This window comes from Pelecanus crispus, chromosome 8 (genome assembly GCF_030463565.1).
Source record: "Pelecanus crispus isolate bPelCri1 chromosome 8, bPelCri1.pri, whole genome shotgun sequence".
Lineage (NCBI taxonomy): Eukaryota > Metazoa > Chordata > Aves > Pelecaniformes > Pelecanidae > Pelecanus > Pelecanus crispus.
Window position 1 is genome coordinate 19,597,761 of NC_134650.1, and position 20,279 is coordinate 19,618,039.

Genomic DNA, 20,279 nt, shown 5'->3' on the forward strand with positions numbered 1-20,279 from the left:
TGTAAGCTCTTTCAGCTATGCTGAGTATTACATAGTGTAGAGTTGAGCAGAGTAAAATGATCGATATTGTAATGGACTTCTTATCCTAGTACATGACAGAAATAATAAATGTCATGATGTATGACAGCCCTTCTAAAGCCCTATGGAGCCAAACGAGATGCAGTGAGCGTATATCTCCTACTTCCTACCCCTGTTTTGCTTCACTGTGTCTGTGCTTTGTTTCCTCCCACATTTATTTCCTCAGTAATGGAAGACAGTAATTGAATTAAAAGCGACTCTGTACGCACAAGAACATGCTGTGGCTGTACTGTTCCCCTTTGACAGCGCTGGGTGGACTGCTGTAACTGTAGTCTGCTTTGTGAGCTGCTAAGTGCTGCGTGGAGCAGGTTTTTGGGTGGTTTTGACCAGCAGCCATGTGCTCCTGTTGGCGTTACACCAGGTAAATGTACATGCAAACAGCTGCAGCCTCTTTTGCTATTACCATGTAGTATTCACCTTCCCACTCCAGTCTGTTTGTCATTAGGGTGATGCCAAAACTTCATTTTAAATTTTGACGCTAGTTCCCATTTTCAAGCCAAATCAAACAAATATCTTATCTGCGCCTTTATAGCTCTTCTTGGCTGAGATGTCTGATCAACTAATGATGCCTTTTTTCTGCCAGTGACACCAGCCACCACACTTGGTGGTTTTGCCTGCCTCTGCCACTTCACGAATCCCTGTGTGTATCTTCTCTGTTATGCATTGCCAAACTGCCACTCTTCCTATATTAAGTAGGAAGTAATTGCTTCTTAAAGATACTAAGAAATGAACCAAACCAAAGGTTAGAAAATGAAATAAGCACTGCTCCTTCTCTGGTTTCCTAGGGAGATTTTAAGTGGAGAAAATGGCAAGGGTGGTTCATGATGCTTAAGTGATCGCTTTGCTCTCCTCTTTTTTGACTTTGACATCCATCAGGGTGTTATTTCTATCCATACAAGTGGTACACAGGTTGCAAATTAATGTCTCTACTATAGAATGCAAAGGAAGAAAAAAAAAGAAGATTGTTAGTTTTTCTGGTTTTGCTGAAATACTGTTGTCACATGGTACAAGCGTGTCATATTTAAGTAAAGAGAAGAGCTGGTAGGAAGATGCAAAGAGAAATTGAAAAAAACCCCACTAATTTTAACCCATATCAGCATTTCCAAATCAGCTGTAATTAGTAGTGGTTAGTTATTGCACCACGATAGCTAACTGGCTCAAACTGCAGAGATGGAGCCCTCACAGCACGACCTGTGATGGTGCTGTGGTGAGCAGGGTGCTGGACCAGAGGTGCCTTCCAGCCAAAATTATCCTGTTGACTCTAAAAGAGGGTGCTCACAGCAGCCCAAATCTCCTGTCCTCACTCATCTGGTAAGCTGCACTACTATTTATTCCTGTACTTTGTTTTCACACACAAGTCAATTTTATTATTATTGTATTTTAGTTAGCCTGTGGCAATCCACTTGACAACACCTCAATAAACGATCTGCTTTAATGTTAACAGGATTGTAGGGGGATGTATCTGGGTGAACCCATGGCTCAAGTAACCTTGTATTTGGAAAACTAATTGTATCTGGCAAATAGGAGACTTTGCATTTGAAAATAAGATGAATGTATATGTACTGTGGAACTGTATATACTGTTTTTTAAAGGAGTGAGCTTTGTGGGAGAGTGAGAAAGAAGGTGAATGCCACATTTTGACAGGTAAGATTCATTTTACCACTGTGTCAGTTCTTTTTTGTTTCAGTTTGTCTCATTTTCAGCAACAGAATTGAATGTTCTTACTTTATGCATATGAATGCAGGTATTATGAATACAAGCTACGCATTTCAAATTAATGGAGAGACATGAGCGTTAAGAGGCTATATACTTGTATTTTTGAAGAGCAGGTGTTCAGGCAAAAGTAATCTTGAGATTAGCTAATTTATAGCATCAAAGACACCTAACTTACAGATCAGCCCCCGGACGTGAGGACAGCCTGGAACAGTAACTTGAAGGTATGCCTTGCCCGGGTCCAGTGATGGACTATCTGCACTAATGCATACGCAAGCCTTTTCAGGGCTTGTGGCGCTCAGCGCAAAAAAAAATCTTTTAATTCTGTTGTGAAACACAGATGCCCCCACGTGTCAATTCACACGAAAGAGTAGTTCACGGCCATCACATACCAGCTGAAAGGGGGTTTCCCAGGATACTGCTGCTCCCTGGTCCTCAGAGCCCAGTGGCATGGGGAGCAGTAACTCAGAATGGCAGCTCACCTTAATAGGTACGGAGACAGGAAAAGGGGCTGCTTTTTTTTCAATCAAAGCTCACAAGGTCAGCTTGTGGCACGCACAATAGAGGAATAGGGGGAGTATGTTTTGCTGCAACAGGGCCTTCCTCTATGTGGAGGAGCACTGGTAGGTGCAGCTCCTCGCCCTGCTCAAGCTCCTCTGTGGCTCAGGTCTGGAAGCTCTAAGGCCGTGCTCCATTTCTCAGTAGGGTTTGGTACTTTGGCGATGGCACTGAGCCTTTTGGCTCGCTGCTACCTCAGCGAGCCCCTGGCCTGGAGGGCGGTGGCGGAGCCTCTGGGGTCTGTGAGCCGTGCTGGGCACAGAGCCTCCTGCGGGAGGCTGCCCGCGGCACCCCGCTGCCGGCACAGCGGCCGGGGCAGGCTGCCCAGCTCACCTCCAAGCAGGGCGGCTCGTCCTCGACAGCGCCCTCCGCTCAGCCGGCCGGGGGAGGCACCCGAGGAGGGCGGCGGGGCTCAGCCAGCCCCGCAGGGCCCAGGCTGCGCCTCCCCTGGGCCGCAGGAACCCCCGGCGTCGCGCCCTTCCCGCCCGGCAGCCGTACGCGCCCGCGACAGCCATTTCACGCCACGGCCCGGCCGGTCCCTTCAGGCTATAGCGGCAAGCGGGCACCTGCCTGGGCGGCGCTCGCCGCCCTTCCCCCGCCAGGCCCGCTGGCGGAGGCCGCGCCGGCCCCACGCGTGAGAGAGCGGCCACCCGCGGGCGGCCCGGCCCCGCGAGCCCGCAGCCGCCCCGCTGGGTGCGGGGACGGCCCCGGCCGCCTCCATTTTGCGATCGCCGCAGCCCCCCGCGCGCGGCCGGGCGCCACGGGCCGCGCTCGCAACCTCCCCCGCCCCGCGCGAGCGCGCGGCGGCGGGGCGGGGCGGCGCGTGCGCGGAGGCGGCGCGGCGGGCGGAGGGGGCGTAGCCGCGGCGCGGGTCTCGCGAGAGCGCGCGGGCTATATCTGGGAGTGGGCGGGGACGGGGCTTCCTTTAGTGCGCGTCCGCCCGCAGCGCCGCATCCCGCCACGCTCCTCCCGCGCGAGCAGGCCGAGAAGATGGAGGACAGCGCCATGGACATGGAGAGCATGGGCCCCCTGCGCCCCCAGACCTTCCTCTTCGGTAACGGCCCGCCGCTCCCCCAGACCCGCGCTCCCGCCGCTGCCGGTCCCTCCTCCGCCCCGCTCCATCAGCCCTCGGTGCCGCGCGGGCGGCGGCCCTGAGGCGGCGGGCCCCGCGTGGGGGCCGCGGCCCGCTGCTGGCCTCGTGCCGCGCCTCGGCGGGGCGGGGAGGGCCTTGGCGGGGCAGGGAGCGCGCGGCGGCCCTTCGCCGCCGCCGCGCGCGCCCCACGTGGCGCGCAGCTCGCACGTGGCGGCGGCCCGGCCCGGCCCGGCGCGCTTTTGTTCGCCGCGCCGCCCCCCCCCCCCCCCGCCCGTTCCTAGGGACGCGCGCGGAGCGCCCGGGCAGCGGCGGCCGCGGGCACATGGCGCTGCGGCGGGAGGCGGAGCACGTGGAGGGCGGCGAGGCCGCGGCGCGCCCTGCTTGCCCCCCGGCCCCGGGGAGGCCCGGCCGCCGACAGCGGGCGTCCCGGGGGAGGGCGTACCCCCGGCTAGCGCGGGGGGCGCTGGACGTGGATGGGCTTGTGGCGGATGGGCTTGCAGGGACCGCGGTAGGCGCTCCGCGGTCGGCAGTAGGCCGCGGACTCGCCGGGGATTTTCCCCACCCCACGTGTTTCTCGTGCGCCTGGAGCGCTGTTGGTTTGCTGTGCAAGTACAGAGCCCTGAAGGAGCAAGCTGTAAAATACTAAGTGGTTAGCAAATATATGCGTCTGAGTAAAACGGCGTGCTTGTAACTGTCTTTTCACAGGCTGTGAGCTTAAAGCAGATAAAGAGTATCAGTTCAAGGTAGATGATGAAGAAAACGAGCATCAGTTGTCTCTGAGAACGGCAAGTATTGTTTGGTTTTTAAGATTTTATTTTTAATTAGCGGTGTGCGATGTTGTGAGAAGCAAGTTTTTTTAACACGTACATTTATTTCCTTAAACTTGGTTTTTTTAGTGTTAAGTGAGTTTTATGTGAGTCTGTTAAATAATAAGCTCTTCTTACTGAGAGTGGAGCATACCGTGTCACTTGAAATATTTGCTGTATTGAAAAAAAGTTTAAAGCATCCACTCATGTTTCGTCATTTACAGCAAGCAATGCAAGTATGGAAAAGTTTAAAAATGAATTCACAGTAGGTTAATAAACGCATACTGAATGGAATTAAAGACCAGAACGTATGCACTGACATCTCTAATGCAGTAGCTCAGGTGCTGCAGGAACACAGGGGGAGGATAAATGTATAAGAACGGGCACATCTTAGACTTTATTAGAAACTTTATTTTGAAAAAGCTTTTCTGTGTACTCCCCAAACATCATTCCAGTGCTTGTTTTTCCATAAGCAACTAATAACTAAATCTAAATGGGGGGGCAGGGGAAAGGTATGTTTTGATTTATTGTTCTTAGTGTTGCCTTCTCTAAGGGATGTAACTGGGAAAAGCTGTCTTTCATTCAGATAATTCATCTAACAGACTCTTTGGTGAGCAGGATGCTCCTGAAAAGCAGGATCTGTACACTGAGAATTCTTAGATGTGTCCTTAGGTCTTTCTGCTGCCACATCAAGCAAGACACAATATTTCAAGGCTTTTGTTCTGGGCTGAACATCTTACTTATGGTTAGCAGAAAGATAATATGCCACAACTTAACAGGAAGGGAATTGAAGAGTTGTAGCATTTCTCTATGGTTTATTACTGTGTTTTATTTAAATACAAAGAGATACCTTAATGATACCTGGAAACAAGAGAGTCTTACAATTGTGGATTACTTCCTACAGCAGAATTGCTAGACAGGAAACTTGCATAATAATGCTCTCCAAATTTATTCACAGTGGTACTTAAAACACTTTAATATAGCCATTACAGTTTTGTGAATCATGTGTATTCAGTCCTTGCATTTTATGAAAATGACAGCCTGGATTTGACAGTGACTAATTTGTTCTTAATTAGAATTGCCTTTGAGGGAAGAACGTAACAGTAAAGTATGTGTAGGACAAGTTCATGTGCATAGTTCTTATATCTGAATGCTTGTCATGCAGATGAAATTAGTCACTGAGTGATACTTGAGTTATATGGCTTTATCCAAAGATCCTGGTTTTGGAAAATTACCTGTAGCATCTCTTCTGATGCCGTGCATTCTTCGTGGGGGATGAAGCAGTTTGGATGCTGACCAGCACTTAGTTTTTAGGGTTGTGGGGAAAAAAGTCTAATTTAATAACTTGTATTTTTAAAGACAAAAGATGATATACAGGAGAAATGGGGGTTGAAATAACAAATGACAAACTGGAAATGTCTGAGAGGCTTGGAAGGTCTTGTACATAGCTACAATGAGAAAATGCCTTGACAAGTAGAGGAAGGAGTTAATGGAAGGTAAGAGTGTGGTGATAGCAAATACCTGGTGACTGATCTGTGCACCTGATAAAAGACTAGATGTATAAATATTGACTGACACATGCCAATTAAGACACAGATGTGGCAGTGAGCTTGGGTATGAGGTACAGAAATAGGTGGGGAGAAAAAAGGATAAAAGTGAAAGGAGGATTGATGAATGTAGAGGTAGAAAGTGGCATGAGTATGTCTGTAGATGTCTTACTAATGATAGCTGAGAACATAAAGAGGAATGGTCACTGCTTCATTACCTACTTACTGCCAGCATGCATTCCTTCAGTGTAGAAATTACAAGCATGTGAATGGATACTTGCCAGACACTCAGTAAATAATTAAGTGTTGTAGTATTGCTGGAACTGGTGTGAATGAGAGGAGTAACTGGGGTGGAGGGCATGCTCTTAAATTCTTGGTGTGGTGGGTAGTCCCACCAGCTGAATGATGCAGTGTTCTTGCTAACCTATTTGAGAGGTGAGATCAGATTAGCAATTTCACCTCTTTAAATTTACAGTAACAAAACTTGCCAGGAGTAGTAAATCCTATATCCTATGTCTCAGCATTCAGTCTGATACATGTAGTCTGGATCATTATAACCTGCCTCAAACTCGGCTCTTGGAGAATGGAAATTTGAGTTGTATGCCTCTGCCTGAAGTGTTTACACTTGTATCTTCCATGGAGGGTGGAAAGCTTTCTTTTCATGGGCATTGGGAAAGGAAACAGAGAGCCTTGTTCATTTGTCTCGGGATAATTGTAGTACTTCAAGAGATTCTTCGTTTTCACATCTCTTGCATGCAATCCTGCCTCAGATGTCAGAGGTTCAGAGAACTGGAATTTCAGGCCTGTCCCATGTTTTGATCGTTTACCTCCCTGCAGCTATGATTTTTGAATGTTCAGAAAGTGCCAGACTTACACCTAGTGTAAGGAATCCAGGCGCTTGAGTTCTGAAATGCTCTGGGACGGCAGCTCTCAGTCCTTGGTGAATTAATGCAGAAGGCATATGCATAAATGACAGTACTGAACAGAGCAGTTGTTAAGACTTAACTCCTTATTGAATGTCAAGTAAGCAAAAAGTGTGTAGTGTGATAGTTAAGCAGTTGGCAGATGAAATGTGGCAGGAAGGGGAAAGCTAAAGGCTGTGATTCTGGAGTAGTAACAGCAGTTGTTCTCCTTCCTCTAGGCATGTGTTTGTACTTCTTCCTTGGGCCAGCTTCAGTGCTGACTGGACTTGTCACTGACCCATTTCAATGTAATAATCCAGTAGCAAAAGGTCTACTTCTCACTCATCAAAATACATGCCTTGAGTTGCACCTGGCAAGTGCAGGTGTTACAGGGAAAGAGGATATTGGCTTGGTGAGGAGTGCAGCTGAATTATTAGCAGTCAGAAATATGAACTTCTGTCTTAAGAGATTCAGAACAGTGAATGGAGTTTAACAGAATATTTGGGAAGATTCTTGGAATGTGCACTGTTCTTTACTTCACAGGTTACTTTAGGGGCTGGAGCCAAAGACGAATTACATGTTGTAGAAGCAGAAGCATTGGACTATGAAGGCAACCCTGTTAAAGTAGTACTGGCATCTCTGAAAATGTCAGTGCAGCCTACGGTAAGTACAGGAACTTGGAAAAATCTACTATGAATTTGGCCTTAGGTGAGAAAGACAAGTTAGAAAAGGTTTTGGTTGACTGAATTTTAGTGAAACTGCATAGGGGTCAGTGGGTTCAGACAAGTGTCGGTTTTGGCATGTGTAGTAAATACAAGCTAAATAGGAATATTCTTTTTGTGCTTAGTAGATGTAATCTAGTCATCTGGGGATGGTAGACTTTTGTTCAAATCACGCGTTTTTTAAAGAAGTGATAGTAATTATGCATGTCATCTCTATGTATACAAATGCGTGTGTTTGCAAGCAGATGCATCTATATCTTGTGTTGCTTTCTTTCAGCCTGGGATGAGAAAAATCTAGTTTTTCTGCAGGTCCCAAGCTCTTTGAGAGATTCTAAAGATAGCTGTTACCTTTTCTTGATTTAAGGGCACTCTACTTGTCATTCCTGCCATCTAGAATGTAATTTGAATCAGTGTTGCTGATGTTTTACAAGTAGAACTGCACAGTGCTGGGGGCAGGTGTGATGGATAATGTTCAAATTGGCATTGCTGCCAAGATGAGTAGAAACAAATGTGGATTGGTCTGGCTTTGAGAAGTGTACTTAAGCAATGAGAGCATAGTAAACCCCACTGTGGTGTATTGACCCTGAATTGACTAAACACTTCTGGAATATTCTGTCAGATGGAAACTTGGGGTAACTTTATTAGCCTTGGAGTCTACAGATGTTGGTGCTCTTGGTTTTAATTTGAATTAATTGTTAAGCACACTTTGCCTTTAATATTTGAGTAAATAACAATGCTTTTTTTCTTTAGGTTTCATTAGGTGGCTTTGAGATCACACCACCGGTGGTCTTGAGGTTGAAATGTGGTTCAGGGCCCGTTTATGTCAGTGGTCAACATCTCGTAGGTATGTGTTACTGTGGTTACTAATCTGTGATCTTGCTACCTGTCAGCACCAACAGAACTTGAGTGATGTGTCTGGTATCTTAAGCAGTGCTTTTTCTAATACTGACCCTCTAAATCTTTAATTCACTGTCCTCAGAAGCATGAGGTAACTGTAGGACAAAGGAGTTCAGAGAAATGCTTACATACCTTTTCTTGCCTCTTGTTTTGTATGGATAAGGGGAGTTTGTCAGCCTTACAGTTTGAGTTCTAATTTGTCTCCTTAAAAATGCGTGTTAGGTTCCTGGTGTTAGTGTCTCACAGCAGAAAGCTGTGAGCTTTCTGCTTATCAGTTGAGAGTGAGAGAAGACTGTCCATTAAATAGTTTTGAGTTTGCACTAAAAACTAAACCAGGGCTAGCCTTCTCCTTGTAGACTTGTCTTTGAAACTGATATTTCTCTTTAGAAGTTCTCTTAAATGTGTCTCCTTAGAAATGGAGAAAATTATTCTTGACTCTATATGGCTTCTTTTCTGTGAGGAACATTACAGGCAGTGTATGGTTGGTATTATGCAGTAGTATCTGCATACAGTCAACTGGAAAAGTTTATGCTCTCAGTGGTTGGGTTGCTAGTAGGAAGCTTCCTCCTATCAATTTAGCACTTCACTGAGACTGTGCCTATGTAGTTGTGGGTGATACTGTTCTGTTTGTTTCTTACTAGCAGTCTTGTTACTGTTAACTGTTGTTAAATGAGGTGGGTTTTTTACACATTGCCATCATTTTATCAGCATTAGAGGAAGAACCAGAATCAGATGATGAGGAAGATGATACAAAAATTGTGAACACTTCAACAAAGAGACCAGCAAGTGGAGGAGGAGCTAAAACGCCACAGGTATATATACTTCTGATCGGCTTGTCTATGGAATTTTCTTCTGATTTGGTGTTAACATGGCCTTTAGGAGTAAGCAGTTAGATGCCTTGCTATGATGCCTTAATATGTGGTCTCTTGACATCTGTGGGGAAGGAGTTTTTTTTGTACTTGGGTCTTGACAAGTACTAAACTATGGAAGTGTATTTAAGTACAGATAGTTACCAAAGCTTTGCTGGAGGGGCTAATATGAAGGCTTCTTTTATGTGGAAGTTTTGTCCACTACAGTAACTGAGATTCTAGTATAAACATGCATACTACAAGAGTTTAAATGCTGATTGAAGCTCTGTAGTGTAGAAGGAAAGGTTAATATGCCCAGAGCATGCTGTGAATTTGTCAGTAGCTTTTGACTTGGCAGCTGTAACTTGCTGGTTTTTAGCTAAACTGATGGAAGATAGTCTTGTAATTATGCCACAAGTTGTTTTGTAGCAAGGTTGCTGTTTATTAAAACAGGATGGTATTGATGCTTAACATTCTTGATCTTTTCTAAGAAAAAAGCAAAATTATCAGAAGATGATGAGGAGGATGATGAAGATGAGGAGGAAGATGATGAGTATGTATTCTTGTGTTAATAATGTATTTTGAAATACAGGGTTAACTGTTTCAGAATATGAATTATGTGACATAACTGGATGTTAAGTGAGCAAGGTACTTTTTTATCTTGGCTACAAAAAAGCTGAAGTACCTCAAGTTTATCTTCACGATGCAATCTAAATTAGTGTTATTCAACTATGACATACTGGGTTATAGAACTTAGTTTCATTTAATTCATTAACTTTCAGTAAATTTAGAATTTCTTTATTGATAGTGGTGGAAGTCTTAAGATACAAGCCTTCAGTATTAAAGCAGAAGGGAATGCATTTAACTGCTTTAACAGGTGTAACAGTATTTGGCCTAACACCTTGCCATGTGTTAAAACAAGGTATAAGGTAGACTTGGGAAGATTACTTGCTTCCATCATGAATAACACGTTTTATTGGGGGGGAGGGGGAAGACATTCCTAATGTGGTTAAAGCTGTGAGTATGAATCTTGAGTTACGGTGAGTGACTACCCTTCTAATTGTAGTGATGAGGATGACTTGGAGGATGATGAGGAAGAAATGAAAACACCAATGAAGAAAGTAAGTCCCATGTATATATACACACATACGTTGTGACCCTCTTCAACCATGAAGGATTAAACAGCCTGTTTAATGAACTTGAAAGGAAGTGAGTGATAACACCAGATGGACTTAATATCTGCATCTAAGTTTATGCAGAAAGGGGAAGCAAGTGCTAAGACCTCTTAACTTACTAATAGGTGTTAATTGACGGTTCTGATTTTGAGTAATCTTTGAAGATTCTTATGAAGACCCCTAGAGCAGGAGTGTGTGTGGGGAGGCTGTGTTTGCATAAGTGAGACAGCTGTTAAGGTTTGAATTCTGCATTTATTGTAATGCAGAAACTGAAGTGTCCCCTTTTTTGTGCAGTGTTCTCATTTATAATGGACTAGATATCAGTCCAAGGGATGACAGTAATTGGGCAGATAGTCTCTTAAATCAATGAGTTTAAGCACAGCTATTTGGAATGTGTGAATGGGATGCTTTTGATTTAGCTTAGTCTGTATAAAGAAATTGTAATAGGACATTAGAACACTTCAGTGTGAATGCGCATCCAATCCATCATTCACTTTGCTGCGCAGGGGTGGCTGAGTTCTTAATAGCATGCATATGCACATGTACAGTTGTCAGACTGGTATGATTTCATTTATGGCTATTGGGCAGCAAGCAGAATCCTCCTCAAAGATGTGGGTTGTGCTTTGCCATTTCAGTTAGTCCTGCATGGTGTGAAAAAGGTCTTCATAGCAACCTAACTTTCAATAAAAAGTGTGAGCCCATTGGAAAAGGTTCGGTTCAGGCAGCCAAGTGCTTGAATGTGAAAGTAGATCAGCCCTTGAGTGCCATCTGGTGGTATAATAAATTGTAAGACAACTTGGCAACTCCAGAAGAAGGTAGTAATTTATTTGAGCTTGTGTACTCTGAATTTGTGTATCTGCTGTTTAGAAGCAAACATTTAATGTTTTACTTAGCTGTATGTTGTTCTGCCTGAATGAATTTCTATAGGTGATAGTGCAGAATAGTTTAAGGCCTGGTAAAGACAATCTGAACTGCAGATTTCCTACTATCTAATCAAATCTAGTGTGGCTGAAGAAAATGGTCACTTGATTTATATAGGAATATTAGAATCTAATTCTTAAATATACATGTGGTATTACCCATGCACATCCCAGATATTTGTGTGATATGCCAAACAAGAGGTAACGGTTGTGTTACAAAAACCAAGTCGCACTGAGTCAGACCTTGGAATTGCAGTGCCGTCTAGAATTAGTCTTACGCACTATCTGCCCCCAGAAGTCTGCATGGTAATATATAAGGAAAGGTGTAATACATAAGGAAAATGTAGTGGAGGTCCCACATAGTTGTATGGCATCATAACAAAACTTTATCTTGTTTATGTTATGTATTGTGCTGCACCAACAGTTTTTCATTTGAGTTCCTGTAGTGTATGTGCTTTTTGCTTAAAAAATGGATGCTGATCATGTTGCATGGGCAATGAGAATGCTTTTTTTGCTTGATGTTAAATAGTATGTATTTGTCACCAAGTCTTGAGTATTACAGTAACAAGCTTAACATTTACTAGCAGTTTTTCATGGCAAATGAACTTAAGTGCTTTCTTTTCAGCCTGTCCGTGAGGCTTCAGGAAAAAATATGCAGAAAGCAAAGCAAAATGGAAAAGACTCTAAGCCGTCCACACCAGCATCTAAATCAAAAGTGAGTGAAGATAAATGAGTAATATATTTGTTTCAGTGTGGAAGCTAGTTTTCTTGCCTAATGGTAGCTTTAAATAATGTACTAACCATTGAGTTAGGTTTTTGTCTTAGTATGAAGCATGCTGGGGATACTGTTCATTGCTTCCTGTTGCCCTGTGAAACTCTTTAGTGATCAATATATAACTGTAACAGCCAAGATTTGAAATCAGACATGCTGTCCCTTGTGAGTATTGGTGATCCCATAGTTTAAAATACAAGTCTGTGTTTTTTGTGTAGCTGCTTGTACTGTGTTGCCACTGCAGTACAACAGGAGGCTGCTGCTAATAAGGGAGCCTCACTTAACTGATGTGTTTGAGAATTAACAGTTTTTCTTGTTCAGTTGCTGCGTAGCTTTCAACCTTCCTTATGCAGCTTTTCCTTGCTGCATGTACTCAAACATGCATGCAAGGAAAGTTGATATAGAAATCAGTGTGGGATGGGTAGACAGCAGGAAAGCATCTGAAGAGCAGTGCAGATGTGTGCCTTTTAAAGCATGACCTAATCTGGCTGTAGTTATGGAGTAAACTCTAAATCACTGAATATTTGGGCTATTTTCAGTTTCATTTGTGTTGGGAGAAAGCTGTGTAGGCACCTGCCCAGAAGTGTAAGATACTAGCTATGCTAACTATAGTAACTACAAACTTAAATGTTGTTCTTTGCCTTGTCTGAGGAATGTGTTGGAAGCACAAATTTAACTTCTGTGACTTTCTGAAAGCTATCTGAAGTATCTATGTGATAGCTAGCTCTCCTGTTCTGTATAAATTCTGCAGTAGGTTTTAACATTCTTGGTTTTAGAAAACTTGATCTTGTATACTTAGCAGCTTTATGTGCACGTTCCTAACAAAATGAATAATTTTCAGACTCCAGATTCCAAGAAGGATAAATCTCTAACTCCAAAAACACCAAAAGTCCCTCTGTCATTAGAGGAGATTAAAGCAAAAATGCAAGCGTCCGTAGATAAGGTGAGTTTTTGGAAACTTTAGGTTTGTTAGCCTTATTTTTACACTTCCACAGATCAGAAGAATTGGGTGTTTTTTAAGAACTGGTTACATGTGACTGCTGTACTATATTATCAGAATATGTTGATGTTGAAGCTCAGAGAAATGAAAACTCATTTGGGACAAAAAGAAGCCTCTGTGCTCTTGAGAAACAGAAACACCTACTTTGTTTTTGTATTCCTCCAGTAGTGGTGTTTAGTAATTTGGTATTTCTTGGGGAACTGTGTCAGTTAAATTTTCTTGAAAAAAACGCAACAATAAACAAAGCAACAAACTTTGGGTGATATTTATTCTAAAGTTGTCTTAAGTAGTGTACACATTTTATTTTAGGCAACTAGAGTAAAGCAGAGTTCTTCACGTGCTTGGAATTGCTTGGTATTAAGGCAATATCCAACTTGGCTATCCAGTGGCTTGTAAGGCTTCATAACTTCCAGAAGGGGGAGATAGGTGCTTGTGATATGCATTAGTGGATCAATGAAGACCTGAAAGCATTTGCTTTCTGAACTGGAGATCTGGGGTTAATTGAGTCTCCCCACCAACGCTGCTCTATCACTCCCCTTCTCGACAGGGGAGAGAAAATACATGAAAAGCTTGTGGGTCGATATAAGGACAGGGAGAGATCACTTGGCAATTACTGTTGGGTTTTTGCTGCCCCGCCCCTCCCCCCCATTCTTAAATACGTTATCCAGAGGCACTACCACTGTCCCACTGTCGCTGATGGGCTTGGCCTTGGCCAGTGGTGGGTCTGTCTTGGAGCCAGCTGGCATTTGCTCTGTCTGATGTAGGGGAAGCTTCTAGCAGCTTCTCGCAGAAGCCATCCCCATAGCCCCCCTGCTCCCAAAACCTTGCCACACAAACCCCATACACCCTTCAATGGATGTTTCACCTTTTGAAGGTCACAGGGCAGTCACTCAACTTTTGGTTGCTATCAGCTTTGACTACCACTTCACAGTTATGCATATGAGTAGTATTCTTAGCTGCTATGTAAGTATAAAAAAGAAAACTGCATTTTAGTTACAGGTTGGTTGGGCAAAAGTATAGCAGGTAATAGCAATTCCTTCCCCCTTGAGTCAAGTTTGGAAATGTGTTCTAGCTAGGGGTGCAGTTCTATATGTGTATGTACTGCAGAATAGGCGGTAGTTGAGGACCTGACATCTAGACTATGAGAGTTCTGGTTTTACTTTGCTATCTCAGGAGCATGCTTATAGATCATATGCTCACTTGTGACTGAACCAGATTCTTTACTGGAGACTTATTTTTGGCTAAACCCTACACTGATGTTTGTGCTATGAAGAATTCTGGTTTTCTTTTTTTTTTAGTTTGGTCTGAGATGATAAACTTTTTCCCCCTTACACTGGCAGTCAAGTAATGTAAAGAATTAGGATTATTTTCTGCTTAGATTTTTGATGTTTTGAGGCAGTCTTGTCCCAGGAATGCAAAATAAGACTAAGTGTTTCAATATAGAGTCGATGCAGAGTGAGTGATGACATATTGTGATCAGGATCAAAATGCATATCCCTAAATTGTGAACCTGATAGTGATGGATGGTATAATTCTGCTAGGTCAAACTAACCTCTTGGAGCCAGTGGATGCTAGGGTGTTTTTGCATGACTCAGAGGAGCCATGATTAGTGTTGTTTCTGCAGTGTAAGCAGAAGTGGCTGAGCTGCTTACAGTAGACATATGTCCCTATGGAGGGAAGCATGCAGACCAGATAACTGGCAGGTAGCTTTAGAATATGCTTTCTGTTGCTGAAGAGTTTTTACTGATAAATGCTGTGGAAGCACAAATATGTAGAAGCAATAGCAGGCAGTGTAATTTAATGTTTTCCAAGATGGTGCTAGAGCATACCTTAGTGAAGCAAAGGGTTTGTGTGTTGCCATATAGAACAATGCTTCTAGCTGATAGCCAGCAAGTTAGCAGCTTTAAAAAAAAAATCACTTTATTATTTTATTAAATTATCAGAGTGGAACTGCTGTATTAGGTATATGTAGTAAGTAGATGTCAACAAGCTAATAGAAAAACATCAGTACTTGACAGAATCCAGGGGTAAGACATTGTCCCCATCCAAGCTTTTTGGTTGCAGTATTGCAGTTTCAGATATTTCTAATGTAGCTTTCTTTCCTTTGAAGATAAAATTGCTGTATTCTGCAGCGTGCCAAGTAGCAGCTAAGTATACTATCATAATTGGCTAGATATATTTCAACTGATATACCTGAAAAATGGGAAAAATATTACTCATGGGGCATGTGAAAGTAAACTGATGTCTCTTAAAATAGTGTGCTCTATTATTTTGCCTGGAGATAGGAGAAGACATGAAGATAAACCTAGATCCATGAATTACTGAATGTGCTTTGTACCTTTGAGTATGTACAAAGACAATTTCAGAGATACAAGCAAATGTCTCTAGAACAGTATTTTAAATTCATAGAACTGATGTATTAGGATGAGTCTTCAAGGTTAGGTGGGAGATCAGCTAATTTTTTGCTTTAGAGAGCTGAAGTCAAAACCCTACCATGAAGCATAGTAATGTCTCCAGTTGCGTGCTGTATTAAGAATTCATAAATATGGAATTAGTTCTAGTTTACCTGAATAGCATATGAATATTGACTACAGACAGGGTTATTTTAAGTGGTGAATGCTTGCCTTTGTTTTTGGGCATGAGCAAAGATGCTTGTACAGCCATTTTGGTGTGTAGGCACTCACGCCTGTAAGAAATAACTGGGTACTGTAGAGAAGCAAACTTTTTTAAATGGTTTAAAAGCAGATTGGTTTGCGATGTTGCATGGTGAGTTCAGTTAAGATTCCATGTGTATTCAAAGTTATTTATTGGAATCATTAAATGGCCTGCATACACTAAAGTTTGCTTTTGTCAAAATAGGGTTCTTCCCTTCCTAAGCTGGAACCCAAATTTGCCAACTATGTTAAGAATTGCTTCAGGACGGAGGACCAGAAGGTAACTGAATTTATTGGAACTTGATAAAGTCCAAAAACTTTTATAACCTGACTTCAGGATTCTTTTCCACTTCTTAATCTTTACAAGCTTTGGACTGTTTCAAAGGGTTACAAACCACAAACAATACTTCAAATTATATAAATGGGAATGGTTTTAAGGGTTTAGTTGGCTAAGATGGGAAAGCTAATATTTTATTACATTTTTCCAGCTTTTATATGGTTGGTAAATTATCTCTTGCTTACTAAACCCACAGAATTTTCCTTTTGGCACTGTATTGGCTAAGGAAATGAGCTGTGGTTTTCCTTGCTGCTGAATTTGGCCACCTAGGCCAGTCTGCTGTTCAGCCTTTTGTTGGGGAGGGTGTCTGGGAGGGGGAACTGTTTTGCGATTGAGATTATGGCTTTCTTGCAACGTTTTCTCCCAAAGTCAACTGAACTCTTGTAAGAGGGCAAGCCAAAAGGTGGTATCAGGAAGCAAGTTTCTGAATTAGTTATTACTCAACATATACTAGGCTAAAATGTGTCTTAGATTTCCCTATCAAAATTCCTGTAAGTTAAAACTTTTTCCAGTGACAGAATTCCTTATGCTTTCCTGCTTCCTTCAGTGGTTCAGAGTAAACTTGTCTGATAGACAAATTGATAGGTTCTTGAAAGAATGTTTAAAGGCAGTTAGCCTCAGCTACTGGAGTTGGTCTGCTATTAGCCAGGGTAGGCAGAGTTCAGCCAGTATTTGCCTAGCTGGTCCACACCCATCCTCTCACTTACCTTCACTGAATTCTTACTATTGTGACTTAGAGTGAATAAGTCTTCTAGCAGAAGGACCTAATGTCTTGCTTTCAACTTGATTTTTCTCTGAAAAGAATGTTTTTTCTGTTGTAATTTAATGTCAATATTTTGTGTAGTAAGTGGTGATAGTAGAAGGAAAATAATTAGAAAAATGGATTTCAATTTCTAACTTTTTGTGTACACTTCCAGGTCATTCAAGCTCTCTGGCAGTGGAGACAGACTCTGTAAGAAAAGAAAACAGTTTAAACAGTTCATTAAAATCTGCAGTCTTATTTCTGTAACCATTATTTGGCTGTCCTTTTTACAAATGCTGAAAGAGCTTTCCCTTACCATGTCTGATAAATGTCATCCAGATTACCTTGCCAAGAATGTGTTGTCCAAAATGCCTGTTTAGTTTTTAAAGATGGGACTCCACCCTCAGCTTCATTTTAAGTATGTATGGAATGTTTTGATAAGGCATGGTGGTGGTGGTGGTCAGACAAATGGAAATGGTGGGGAGACTAAATGTACGTGGAAAAAAAAATAAAGTTTAGTATTTTAATAAAGTACTATTGTTTCTTTTTTTATGGATTGGGGGGTAGTCTGCATTCTGAACCCAGAACATCACAGGGCTTTAAAGTTCTCATAGGAACTACTGCTAAGTATTTTAGCTACTTCTCTACCAAGTATACATCAGATAGTCTCATTTATGTTGTCAACTTTAAAAACAGCTTTACAGCTACTGAGCAGATGATTGGTGAGAAGACTTAAGTGGTAAGTGGGACTTTATTCTTGTGTGGAAGTGACCACTAATTATATAATTGCCTAAAACAGCCTTTCCTGCATCTCAGTTTCTGACCTGCTTCATTGCTCTTTGGTTTATGGTTTCTCCCTAACAACTGAGTTGGTAGGGCTTGTGACTCCACTTGTAAAATGTAATACTTTTGATTTGGGAATTGCTGGCTGTGCTGTTCCTCTGAGAGGCTACAGTCTCTGAGGTTGTCTCATGAAATGACTCCTGTAACAGTTTTGTGGAGAAGAGAATTAGCTTGAATGCTGTAGGGCATGCTAAGAGCTCACTGAGGGAGGTCAATGCCAGTGGATAAATTCCTGGGAATGATGAGCTAATCTCCAGCAAATCCCAAAAGCTTAGATGGGCAGGTAGTCTTATCACAGTTCCTTGGGTCTTTTCTGATTATTGCCTACCAATGATAATAAGAGGCTGAGTTAAAACAAATTTTTGGACTGTTCTCAGTTGTCATATAAAGTAGAAATGCCAAGGTATAAGGGCTCTTACAGGTGAAGGGGAAGGAAAACACACTTATCATGCCTGGCACCAAACTCTTCCTCAAGGCTCTTGTCTAAATGCTGTATCACTTCAAATGCTTGAATGCTGTATCTATTTGCAGTAACTGCAGTAGTGGTATGAAGACAGAAAGAATACTTAAAACATTTAAGTAGTTGTATGGTAGATATTAAACTGATTTAATCCTTGCTATGTGTGAGAACTAATGCAACTGGCTTCTATTTTTCACAGCAGAAAAAACTTTGAGAACAGAAGGGCGTCAAAGCAGGCTTTAGCAGGCTGTGGCTTTTTCCACTTGAGGGACTTGCACAGTTGTGGTCCTACAGCGGTTACCTTCACAAGATGTGAAAACCTTTAGGTTGTGCTAATTGGGCGTGGGGTCTCTTTTTCTACTGGATGTTCTTCAAGTTGTTCTAGAAGCAGAATGTATAATTTGGTTTGTAAAATTGTCACTGGAAATAGTTTTTAAGGTTTGCTATTACAAAAAACTTAGTTTCTGTAGTTTTGATTCTGGGCATGATGGAAACAAGTGCAAGTCTCCAGAAGCAAGTATTTCTTCTTGGAAAAACAAAGCCAAGCACAGTGCATGGTAGAGAAGTGAAACAGTGCAAGTCTAGTGTCAAAGATTCATTTAAGCTTGAGTATAATTGCGGTATGTGAAATGGCAGAGTATAAGGGTTTGAAATGCCTGTTTTGGTGGGGTTATGTCAACAGATGATGTCATATGCACAAGTGAGAGCAAAGTTCCCTGGTGAAATAGAGCTAATGGCACAGACAGGCTTATTTAAGCAAAATTGCCCTCAATTTTGGCTGAAACAAGTGAAAATTGTACAGTAATTTCAGTAAGAGGCTATCGAGCCAATAAAATATTCTGAGTATTAGACTTTTAAGAAAAGCCAGGGTGTTGTCTGTCTATAGGTCATTGACCAAAGGGGGTCTGTGGGGCACAGCCACATTCTGCACAAGGATTATAGGGGAAGATAGAGCCCATGTGAGCAGTTCTAAAAGGCAAATTTACTCCTGGGCTGTAGCCAAAGTATAATGTAAGTCAAATCTCTGTCAGGCTGCCACTATGCATCATGAGGCATCTGCACTGTGGCATAAAAATGATAACTTTACTTGGCCCTGGTTAGCTTGCTCACCATTTTCTGCCAGTTTACATTCTTACAGCTCTAACTGTGAAAAGTCAGTGTGGCTGTCCACTGCCCTGCTGCTGGCTGCATGGTGGTCTGCCCCATCCTCCCAGGAGCAGACCTTGCCAGTTCCTGCCAGTCACAGCTCCAAACACTTCGCTCCTGTTGGGCTGCTGGGCTGTGCTGCAGGATATTCACATGCAGCTGCCAGTTCTTCCACTTTGAACAGAGCCTCAAAGATTAAATTTAAAAAAAAAAAAAAATCTTAGTTTAAGCTCACAAGTATTGAAATACTGTTCTTGACTTTCTGCAGAGTTGAAACATGTTTTTACCATGGTAATAATGGTATGATTGCAACAAAGCTGTGATGTTTTGATAGCCTTGTTGAGAGTTGCATGATCCTGGTCCTTGAGGATGGCTTATTTGAGAGCATGGAGGTACATAGTCAAGTGCATTGATGCAAATACAGGCTTTCTCACTCTACCATGGGGAAGACAACTTGCCTTCCCTTTAGAGGATGGTATAATGCCTCTGCAGGTCAAGACCTGTCCTTTCTCCATGAATTTCTCCTGCTGCTGCCTTTCCTGTTGCAGAACCTATTGGTTCCTTGCTTTTTCCATGCTTTGTTTCCTCCCATAAGGGTTTCATTCCTTACAATGAACAGGTAGCTGGTGGCATTCCCCTGCACAGGACAAGGGCGAGGCCACACAGTTGAGCAGGTGTGTGGGACCATGCAGGGTGTGCAGCAGCACTGTCCTCTGCTGCACAGTGTTGGCTGCAGCTACAGCTGCTCCATGTGGATCTATTTTGTCTCCAAGTCTCTGGTGTTTCTGGGTGTCCGATTTCAGAGGAGGTGATAATAGAAGGATACTGTCCTGCAGTAAAACAACCTTCTCCAGCTTCAGGAGGTCTTAGTCTTATTTCTTGGAGTGTTCAAGAAAAGTGTGGCCACCCACCTTAGGTCTCTCTCAGGGTTCTTTTTGCTCCTGTGAATGAAACTAGCTTGCCAAAATGGTGTCTCAGACCCCAAGTGCTATGATGAGTATGGGGCTCTGTTATTTTGCCTGTGCTCAGCTTGTTGCAGCCTTTGGAGAGGAACAACTCGAGCATG

General features: G+C 42.8%; 1 protein-coding gene across 3 annotated transcripts; it reads left to right on the top strand.

The window, feature by feature from the left end:
• Nucleotides 1-3,296: 3,296 nt before the first annotated feature.
• NPM1 (nucleophosmin 1) lies at nt 3,297-17,298 on the top strand. 3 transcript variants are annotated; one of them, XM_075714912.1, is made up of 11 exons: nt 3,297-3,403; nt 4,148-4,227; nt 7,241-7,360; nt 8,170-8,263; nt 9,025-9,128; nt 9,656-9,717; nt 10,231-10,285; nt 11,885-11,978; nt 12,880-12,974; nt 15,891-15,965; nt 16,940-17,298. In XM_075714912.1, the coding sequence occupies exons 1-11, from the start codon at nt 3,340-3,342 to the stop codon at nt 16,976-16,978; spliced, it is 882 nt and encodes a 293-aa protein (XP_075571027.1). In that variant the 5' UTR covers nt 3,297-3,339; the 3' UTR covers nt 16,979-17,298. The 3 variants fall into 3 exon arrangements, with proteins under 3 accessions (XP_075571027.1, XP_075571026.1, XP_075571028.1); XM_075714911.1 differs by having other exon boundaries at nt 11,885-11,974; nt 12,873-12,974; XM_075714913.1 differs by lacking the exon at nt 11,885-11,978 and having other exon boundaries at nt 12,873-12,974.
• The last annotated feature ends 2,981 nt before the right edge of the window (nt 17,299-20,279 follow it).